Raw genomic sequence first — 10,034 nt, 5'->3', positions numbered from 1 at the left:
TTTGACTTGAAAAACGAACCAAACAAACCGCCGATTCATTTCATCTCACGCAATTGGCTCGCGTGTTTTTCCGCAATTCACGCGAATCATTTCCCCGCTCGAAGTAATTTTCCCTCACTTTCTCGCCATCAAAATTTTCCGTCAAAACTCTGATCCAATAGAAATTGGATCAGCAACATTAACATTTCTCATTTCGTGCCGTCTTCGCTCTGCCTCTAAATTCGTTAAAAGAGCGGAGCAGAGCAGGTCCACAAACCCTAGCTTGATAATTTAATCGAATATGTCGAAGCCTCTGCCATATTCAATGAAAGATGTTCACTATGATAACGCCAAGTTTCGTCATCGATCTTTCTTCAAGGTTTATAACCTGATCTTGATCTTCGTTTATTGATAGGATTTTAGTTAATCGAGTTTGATTTAGTTTTTTATTTTTATATTTGTTCGATGATTGATTGAATTTTTTGAATTACGTTATTGGTTAGCTTAATTTTGATTGTATTGTATGATTGCAATCGGTAAATTTGGATTTTGAGTCATTAAATGCCGTGCGATCGATCGATTGACACAATGTGAGGTAATGGAGTTTATAGATTTATTAGATTTCAGGTTTTTATTTTTTCCGGTATCTAATTTTTATACTGATGAATTATCTATCTAGCTTGCCTTTGTTCAAGAACTAGAGCTTATAAGTGTTAATCTCAGTTAAAAGTAAAACATCTCCAATTAAATGTGAAAAAAAACATCTCCAATTAAGTGTGAAAAGCTTTTTCTCAACAGTCGGTGTCTGCTGCAAAACTTATTATGAATCAATAATATTAAAGAGCTTGACATTATCTTTCCAGGAACTTTTGAGCCCCATTTTGGATCTTAATTAGTTGCACCTTCTAAATATTTTGCTAAGATTTGACTAAGAGGTTTTAAGTCTACTGACCTTAATGCTATGGTGTGTTTACCAAAGCTGTTGTTGCTACTTTTAAGCCGGACATGAAGTCAATTGGTCATCAAAAGGCATGAAATAAAGGCCTCAAATTGCAAACAAATCCCCAAAGTATAAAGGATACTTTTAGCTTCGCTTTTGATGTTTTTTTATCCTTTTTCCCCCCCTTAAGAAGTCACTCTTATTGTTTTGATGTATTTGCAATACTTTAAGGTTGTGTGACAATTAAACTTTTTACATTGAAATGACTCGTCTCTTACATTTTTATTTTTAAAAATCTCAGGTGATCACTCAGAGTTTGTTTACCAGTAACTTAAAGCGTGATTGTGTTAGTTGTAGTACAGGAAAGTTTCTCATGGTGTTAATGATTTTTGGTTTAGCTTATCTTATGCTGACACATGCAAGTCCTGCCATTTCTGTTTCAAATGGAGTAGCAAAACGTATTACAACTAATGATGAAGCTCAGGTCACAGTTGGTAGCACCAGATTTGAAAGATTTTGGAGAAAACCACCAAGGCTTCCTCCACGATTTTCACCAGATGAAAAAGGTAAGACTAAGAATACAAGTGTGAGATCGGAGTGGATAGATCAACAACAAAAAGTGAAGGAAGCTTTTGTTCATGCATGGTCTGGTTATAAAAAATACGCAATGGGTTATGATGAGCTTATGCCACTGAGTAAGCTGGGAAATGATGGGTTAGGAGGTCTGGGTGCCACTGTTGTGGATGCTCTTGATACTGCAATGATAATGGGTCTTGATGAAGTGGTTTCTGAAGCTGGTTTATGGATTGAAAAACACCTTTTAGATAGAATTACTCATAAAGGCCAGGTTAACTTATTTGAAACTACCATACGTGTTTTGGGTGGTCTTTTAAGTGCATATCATTTAAGTGGGGGAGAGCAAGGGATGAATCGGACTAGTACAGGACCCAGACCAACTGTTTATCTAGAAACTGCAAAAAATTTGGCTGATCGTCTCCTATCTGCATTTACTTCTAGTCCAACTTCTATTCCCTATAGTGATGTTGTTCTACGGGATTCTTCAGCACATCCAGCTCCAGGTGGATTGAGTAGTACGTCTGAAGTCTCCACATTGCAGCTTGAGTTTAACTATCTCTCTACTGTTTCTGGTGACCCAAAGTATGGCATGGAAGCCATGAAGGTTATGGAACATATTAAAACTCTCCCAAAGGTGGAAGGCCTGGTTCCTATCTTTGTAAGGTATAGTCATTCACTTTTAAGATTTATCATTATCATTACTAATCCCTTCTTTGTTTTTAGAATTGGATTTTCATTTGTCATTTCTTTCTAGATTTTCTGAACAGTCCTTTTCAGTTTTCCATTGGCAGTGTTCAAACTATATTATATTATAAAATATGACTAATGTTCAATCTCATGTTTAATGTTTTATCAATTATGAATAACTGTTTACATTTGTTTCTTGTGGTGCATGTTATTAGTTAATGAAATTTTTTGTTTATTGATATCAACACTTATGAAATGCAGCCCTCAGTCTGGGGAATTTAGTGGAGAAAATTTTAGACTGGGATCTCGTGGTGACAGCTACTATGAATATCTAATCAAAGTATGGCTTCAGCAAGGGACCAGTCGTAACATTAATTTCAAATATCTACATGACATGTATGAGGAAGCAATGAAGGGTGTCAGACACCTCCTTGTCCGGAAATCAATCCCAAATGAATTGGTTTTTGTGGGGGAATTGCCCTATGGATCAGGAGGTTCTTTCAGTCCAAAAATGGATCACTTGGTAAGTGCTACTTAGTATACAGTTATTCACGTAGCTGGTTAGTTCTAATACCTATGCTGTAACCCTTTGAACATTTAAAATTAAAAGAAGATGGCTATAGTTATTCTTTTCTCATTAATTGGCTCTGGTTTGTGAACTCAACTTGAAGTTCCTAGAATTCTATAACTGATGTGCATTTACTTAAAGCATTCATGTTGGTGCTACCGGAAGATGAAAGCAAATAGCAATTTCTCAGCCATAGGACATAAGTTGTAGCTTGTACAATATGACACATGTTGAAATTTTGTATGAATTATAGTTTCTATTGTCACATTGTCTGTGTTAATACACACACACACACACACACCGGAAGATGAAAGCAAATAGCAATTTCTCAGCCATAGGACATAAGTTGTAGCTTGTACAATATGACACATGTTGAAATTTTGTATGAATTATAGTTTCTATTGTCACATTGTCTGTGTTAATACACACACACACACACACACACACACACACACCCGCACACAGAGGATATCAGGCCATGAACCATGTTGTAGCCTTTCCTGCTCCTTAGAACCCAGGCTGTCCCAGTGAGGGTGGGATTTGACGTAAGTATTTGGTTAGACACCAAGAGACCTTACCAGCTAAAACAGCTAGCTTCTTCCATCAGTGTATCATATATATAACCAAGAGTATGCTTTCTAGATTTCTACCATGCTGTTTCTGCCTTACTGATTTGCAAACTGTCTTCATCATGATTCATGAATTTCGCAAGAGATTTAAGATTGAGCTGCTGCAAGTTGTTCTAAAAATTTGTTCTTGACAACCCAGTGTTCTTATTTTTTTATTTTTTATAGTTTTGAAGTTGCTGATCATTGTCACTCCTCCCTGAAAGTAACTATTCACATTTTTTTCTTTTTTTCACATTTGAGATTGTGAGAATAATATTTCTTGCTTGCCACTTTTACTGATGGAGTACTATGAGAACCTAAAGAGTGGTTGCATAAGCACCTCTTCTTGGAGTGATCATAATTAAGATTTAAGTGGAGAAACAATAAATTCATTGTTTGTTTACATTTTGTTCATTGCTAAGAAGCTTGAGCAATAAATTCTCCTAGAGATGAATAAATTTTGACATCTGCATTGCATCATATTGTTGTGAAATTATCGTACTTTTTAATTCGGCGAAAAAATTATTTGGTGGTATAGAATCCTTTTTGGTGTTTTTTGATTTATGGCAAGCATAATTGTTTCCATATATATACTAATACATCATAATATTTATATGATTATTGTTGGCATTGTTGGTAAACATGGTACGTGTCATTGGAATGAATTGTAAGCAAGCTTATGCCTTCCTAATTTAAATACTTCTATTGTCCTCTTCAGGTGTGCTTCTTGCCTGGAACTTTGGCACTTGGTGCTACTAAAGGCATCACAAAGGAAAAGGCTATGAAAGACAATTTGCTTACCTTTGAAGACCTGGAAAATTTGAAGCTTGCAGAAGATCTGGCCAAGACTTGCTTTGAAATGTATTCAGTAACTTCCTCTGGCCTTGCTCCAGAAATTGCTTATTTCCACACAGAGGTTAGTTTTATATGCATAATTTGGTTTGTCGTAATTGTTTTAGGATCTTGTTGATATGCATATGCTTCATGAATCTTTACACCTCTTCTTTTACAACATTTCAAACTGTTACAACTTTGCATTTTCTTTCACAGTTTCTGATATCTGATTCTAAATTAATCAGGAATATTATGAAGGTGGTCTTGATGGTGGGAATAAGAGCTCGGAGTACGTGAATGATATAATAATTAAACATCTGGACCGACATAATCTATTGCGTCCTGAAACTGTTGAATCACTGTTTGTCTTGTATCGTATAACAGGAGATCAAAAGTATGTTTATAAGATTCTCAGGAACTACATTTTCGTGTATTATTCAAATTGATGCTGCAGACCACACAACACACGTTATTGTGTTTGTCTGTGTATAGCAGGGGTTTTATTTAAGTTACATTTATTTTTTGATCTAACCAAATATATTATACCGCAGATACCGAGAATGGGGTTGGCAGATTTTTGAAGCATTTGAGAAATACACAAAGGTGGATTCTGGTGGATACACTTCTTTAGACGATGTTACTGTACTTCCTCCTCTTCGAAGAGACAAGATGGAGACATTTTTCTTGGGTGAAACACTCAAGTATTTGTATTTGCTGTTTGCTGATAGCTCTGTCATACCTTTGGATAAGTTTGTTTTTAACACAGAAGCTCATCCCTTTCCAATTAAAGGCACTGTTTAGTGGGAACGGCATACCCCCTGCTGCTGAAGCTTTCATGTGCATGCACAAGGTTGAGTGTGTCATACCTGAACACAGACATAACTGGTCTTTTTGGACTCACTGGTGTTTCTTTTACATGGTCGTGTTGTTTATTTGACTCTGAAGGCCCCCAGATTATTCAGAATGCAATCACACTTCATTTGCAAAGCACCAGTGACTTGTTTCACCCTCAAAAAGCCTGTGGAAAGAAGTTTTATAGACAGCTGTATCTGCATGGCCCAACAGATATGTCGAGACTGTAACATGTAATTTTGTGATAATTCTTCATTGGATGTTTTCATTAATTATACGTGGATGGGTTTTCTCCTCCAAAATATTGAGTTAAAGTACAAGCATTTGTATTTGACTTCTCCATTTTTGTAGTATTATTGACAGTTTTAGAGATCTAATTGATCAACTTATCTAGTCAATTTCTTTTTATATCTATATCGGTATACATGACCTAAAAGTTACAAGCTTTCTGCATGTCTACATCATAGGCTTTCAATAATCTTATGTCACATTATAATTCATGTTCACAGACTTGTTTTGAAGGAGAAACAGATGATCACCATCTCGAATGACACATGTATCATCTATTTCTGCATTCTCGGCATTGATGACTTTTGTAAATTTGTAGCCTCCGAACTTTTCACCTGCAGTTTTACAAGGATTTGGCATGCAATGGTTAGATGCAAAATAAGGAATAGATGATATGATTAAAGCAGTTAGTTGACCTCTCTTCAAGGTTAGAAAATCTTGTTTGTCTTGGTTTCATTAATTATTCTCTGTCTATTGAACTTGAAATTGATTCATAATTATTTTCCCAAATATTCAGGTTTATCTTCAAGTGTTCTTTCGAAGTCAAACAGTGCTTACCAGCAATTCTGAGGAGCTCGTCTATTGAATCAGGTAGGACAATTAACTTGGCAGGCTGCTTCTGTGATGTGCTTGTGCTTTCAAATGGCATGTGAATAGTAACTCTCTTTTTGTTTGATTTGTTCACTTCTCTGTCACTCGCAGAGCTAGAAATGCATGAGCCGAAGTGTATGGCTTCTCTTTTCAAGTGAGAATTTAAAAAACTGGGTCCCCCTTGTCTTCTATGTTTGCTTTGACTATTTACGGTGTTATCTGCTATTTCTGGTCCAATGATCTCTACCTTATGTTCATCTGGTGTTCTATTTTCATAACTTAATAAGAGGTCATATATATTTCTGTTTCCTTGCTGTTCTGCTAGAGCTTTTGGTGACCATCCTCTGGCATCGGGTTTATTTACATTTGCACCTGCTTCCAGCAATAGTTTTACCATTTCAAAATGCCCCTTTCGAATTGCAGAATGGAGTTCTGTTTGGCCATCTTCAACTTTTGGATTTACATCCATGGCATATACAGTGCAGTCTTGACCTTTGTTTGTTTCTTTCATCTCTGTAGCTTCTGATCCCAGGATATTGAAGTCTTTTAATTCCTGCAATGACGGATCTCTGTTTGGGGATTCTTGGCATCCAGCATGTAAATTGCTCCCTCCCATCGGTTCTCCATCTAGCCATTCGTTGAGGATTAATCCCGGATCTGTAGTTGGGTATTTGAAACCCATGCTTTCTAGCTGTTTCAGTTTCTGTGCATTTGTACACAAAACATCAGCTCTTGTTATTTGAAATTGAAAGTTAAAACCAATAAATTATTTTGTTACTCTAGAAGCTGTTCAATATTATACAGACCTCAGAAAGATTGTTCATTATAATGCGCCCATCTTCAGTATTTACTTGGATGGTGTTGATCAGTGAAGTTCTATTCAGTCGTAGAATTTGAGAAAGTTCAGTGGTCCTCACTGTGAAGGGCTGTGGCCTGTAACATAAAACTCCAATCTCTCCAAATACTTCTCCTGCAACTGCCTTTGCCAGGACCTGCATAGTTCACATGGAATTTTTCAGCTAGGTTTGTTGTTTGTTTTTCTTTTACAGTAGTCTGAAAGAAAATATCTGAATGTTACAACTATTATGAATATTACAACTATACATACTTGGTCTTGGCCGTTGACATAGGATATGAATTCCTGCAACCGATATTTATTACAGAATCAGATTTTAATGTGCTAAATTTGCATCTATTTTGATTTTATAGAAAAAGAAAACTCAGGTGCACTCACCACTCTTCCTGAGACCAGTATATAAAGATCTGTTGGAGCTTCATTCTGCAGAATAACCTCTTCCTTTGGTGGAAAATACTCGGCATCCATTTCTGAAACCTTATAAGAAAAGAGTGGACTCAATATTGTCTTCTGAAGGTAATATTCACATCAATGCTGTAGGACAGGCATATTAGGTAAATAGGAGCCATATATACTTATAAGTGTCCATTGATGTATTACCAGTTGAAAAAGGAAATCATGGGAAACCCCTTGGAAGAGATAGATATTTTGAGTGATGGGAAAGAAGAGATGTTGTGCAATGCTCGAACGAATGGCTTTTGGAAGACCGTTCATGGTTTCTTGCTGCTTGAGTCCTTGCGTTTTAAACCCCAGGCATATGTGTGACAACATTTGGTCCCGTACGTGAGGGGGCAGTTGATTCCGTGTAGCAAATTCTGAAGCAGCTCTGACTGTATCCCTCTGTAACACCAAAATCCACTTTTCATTAGCAATTTTAGGTTAAAAAACAGCATCCTTCTCTTTTAGAGATTTAGAACTTAAATCCAAAACTGCCTATGAACTTCTGCAATTAGGTGCTATACTGAAGAGTTAAAAAACTTCTGTACTTTTTTGAAAATAATGGGGTTCTTTTAGCACTACTGTTAATGTGACTTATAATTTGTTTTGTCATTTAAATCTATGTTTCTTTTCTTTCCTTTTCATGAAGTCTTTTTGGTGTGAGTTCGATATGTGGAATTCTTTAGCAGGTTAAAAATTTGGAAAAAGAGGAAACGTAAGTGAAAGATAACATACAAAATTCCTGGTGCGGCTGGTCCAGTGAACCACAAGGTTGGTCATGTTTCCAATGAGGTAGGATGTCAATCCCAAGTTGAATAGCATATAAAATATGTCAAACAGCATCTCCCTGGTGTTCTCAGCATGCAAGTCTCCATAACCAGTTGTTGTCAGAGTTGTTATAGACCAGTACATGGCAGTTACATATCTATTCCAAAGGCTTTCATCTTTGAAATTGGGGTTCACTGCACCAATCCAGGTTTTCTTTGGATCAGGGTATCTTTCTGCAATCAGATAGTTAAAGCATCCAGCACAGTGTACTGCAAACAGTGTTACCTGAAGTCAACCAGAAAGGGAATAAACCCATGATTTAAATGACTGAGAGGAGTGAAGAACATTTATATTATCTTGGAAAGAAAAGGAGTTGAAGTTCCTGATGACTTACAGAAATAAGCTTCGTGCACCGTGTCCAGAAATAGTTGAACCGAATGTCCTTCTCAAGTCTGAATAAAAGCCAAGTGGTTTGGTAAGTATAGTGATTCTTCCACTATAGCAGTTAAAAAATATTTTTTAGGGGAAAAAAAGATGCATGTTTGGATTAGTTATCAACCTTGCAAAAAGAGAGCTGACTCTTCTGAGACGCCAGAGTCTAAGCATGTTGAGAAGTCTGAGACCAATTTCACTGCTGTGATTTCCGAAGAGGAGGCTGAAAGACTGAAATGGAGCCGTCGAACAGACATCAAATATAAACCAGGTTGATATGTACCTGTAAGTTGGATTTGATCATGTTATGAAAGTTCAGTCTCCGTAGAAACCAACGTTATCATTTTTATCTTTTACATTTATTTAAATGAAGAAATGTTTGATTAAAGGCTGCGAAACTCTTAATCACCTGATTGCAATTTTCTTGGGATTGTCAACAAGAAGATATGATTGGCTATCAAGATATGCAACGAAGAAGGTCAGAATGATATCAATGGCAAAGAAGCCATTTACGATGTTATCGAAAATGAAAAGGGCATCTTTCTTGTAAGTTAGAAATGAAAACTCGAATGGACAGATCCAAGCTGAGTAAACGACTAGAACAACCAGCCACAGCTCCCAGGCCCTGAAATGAGTAGTAGTAGGACATGAGGAGCAGGTATAATACAGAAAGAAATATCTGATTAAACTATGAGAAGGATCATCACCTATAATGGGGATTGAAAGGGGAAATTATGTGTTTTCGTAGCTTGGTTGACTGGTTTATTCGAGCTCCAAGGGATGGTAGGAGATCGCTAGAGAGGAAACTGCCATTATTAACACTCTCCACTTGGAACCCGTCGATACAGAATCGTTTGAAGAAGTTTCTGTAACCAGAAAATGACATGTTTGGTATTTGAATTCCTCAAGTCTATAATAGTGTTAAGACTTTGGTGGAGTTTAAGACCCTTGAGAATGACTATATATAAGGAGAGCCTGTGACCGGTGACACGAGTTAAGGTGCCTTTTGATAACCTTTATCTCAATAGTTTCCTGACATGTTTCAAAAAATTGTGTGGAAGATTATGCAACTAGCAGTTCATTAAGGAAGGAAAAGGAAGCGGGAAATCTTTCATCCAGTTTGCACAAGAAAAGGAAGCTAGACACAAGAGAAGTAGAGGAAAAAACTAGAAGCCAGAGGGCAGTGAAAGTGAAAGTGGCAGACATGAATCTTGTACAATGCAGTTGCAGTGATGAATTTCTGAGAGAGAGAAAGAGAAGATTGAATAAAGATGAAAAATGACAATGGTGGTGTACTGGTGCTTCTGGTGGGCGCTCCATCATCAACGCATGTGGAGATTGAATGATATATACAGAGAAGGGCTTGGTTTGCTTGGACAAATTTGAGTGAAAATGTATTGGGGTGTTTCTTTTCAATTTCCGTAAATGGGCCAGAGCCAGACATCCCTTAATCTAGTAGATTTAGAAAGGAGATTTCATTCATGGATGCCACCTGGACCAATTGCACCTTTGTTTAGAGGTATGACACTCTTCTTTCTTATTTGATTTTTATCATGAAACCCTCCCAACTGTCCAACAAACTCAATTTTAAGTCATCCTCTCTTTCCCTCTTCACAG

At 36.8% G+C, this 10,034-nt stretch overlaps 2 protein-coding genes across 2 annotated transcripts; one reads left to right on the top strand and one right to left on the bottom strand.

The window, feature by feature from the left end:
- Positions 1-5,452, top strand: LOC116114769 (mannosyl-oligosaccharide 1,2-alpha-mannosidase MNS3). The gene is made up of 6 exons (XM_031400907.1): positions 1-358; positions 1,221-2,158; positions 2,444-2,705; positions 4,077-4,274; positions 4,438-4,586; positions 4,744-5,452. Exons 1-6 carry the CDS (start codon positions 281-283, stop codon positions 4,991-4,993), a joined length of 1,875 nt encoding a protein of 624 aa, XP_031256767.1. The 5' UTR covers positions 1-280; the 3' UTR covers positions 4,994-5,452.
- A 42-nt stretch (positions 5,453-5,494) lies between these two features.
- LOC116114770 (potassium channel KAT1) lies at positions 5,495-9,794 on the bottom strand. The gene is made up of 11 exons (XM_031400908.1): positions 9,125-9,794; positions 8,827-9,042; positions 8,545-8,700; positions 8,380-8,437; positions 7,953-8,270; positions 7,380-7,619; positions 7,158-7,256; positions 7,032-7,064; positions 6,730-6,915; positions 5,891-6,626; positions 5,495-5,667 (listed from the first exon to the last, which is right to left on the bottom strand). Exons 1-11 carry the CDS (start codon positions 9,301-9,303, stop codon positions 5,525-5,527), a joined length of 2,364 nt encoding a protein of 787 aa, XP_031256768.1. The 5' UTR covers positions 9,304-9,794; the 3' UTR covers positions 5,495-5,524.
- Positions 9,795-10,034: the final 240 nt, after the last annotated feature.

The sequence above is a fragment of the Pistacia vera genome, unplaced genomic scaffold, assembly GCF_008641045.1.
Source record: "Pistacia vera cultivar Batoury unplaced genomic scaffold, PisVer_v2 Contig722, whole genome shotgun sequence".
NCBI classification, from domain to species: domain Eukaryota; kingdom Viridiplantae; phylum Streptophyta; class Magnoliopsida; order Sapindales; family Anacardiaceae; genus Pistacia; species Pistacia vera.
Note: the sequence above shows the minus strand (reverse complement) of the source record. Positions and strands in the feature narration are given on the sequence as shown.

Bases quoted from the DNA above. Each gene is read 5' to 3' on its own strand.
- LOC116114769 (XM_031400907.1), top strand. From the start codon at position 281: ATGTCGAAGCCTCTGCCATATTCAATGAAAGATGTTCACTATGATAAC. The intron at 2,159-2,443 runs GTATAGTCATTC...TATGAAATGCAG, and splicing joins CTGGTTCCTATCTTTGTAAG to CCCTCAGTCTGGGGAATTTA. The intron at 4,587-4,743 runs GTATGTTTATAA...ATTATACCGCAG, and splicing joins CGTATAACAGGAGATCAAAA to ATACCGAGAATGGGGTTGGC.
- LOC116114770 (XM_031400908.1), bottom strand. From the start codon at position 9,303: ATGTCATTTTCTGGTTACAGAAACTTCTTCAAACGATTCTGTATCGAC. The intron at 8,438-8,544 runs GTTGATAACTAA...GCTTTTATTCAG, and splicing joins GTCAGCTCTCTTTTTGCAAG to ACTTGAGAAGGACATTCGGT. The intron at 5,668-5,890 runs GTAAGCACTGTT...GTAAAACTGCAG, and splicing joins CGAGCTCCTCAGAATTGCTG to GTGAAAAGTTCGGAGGCTAC.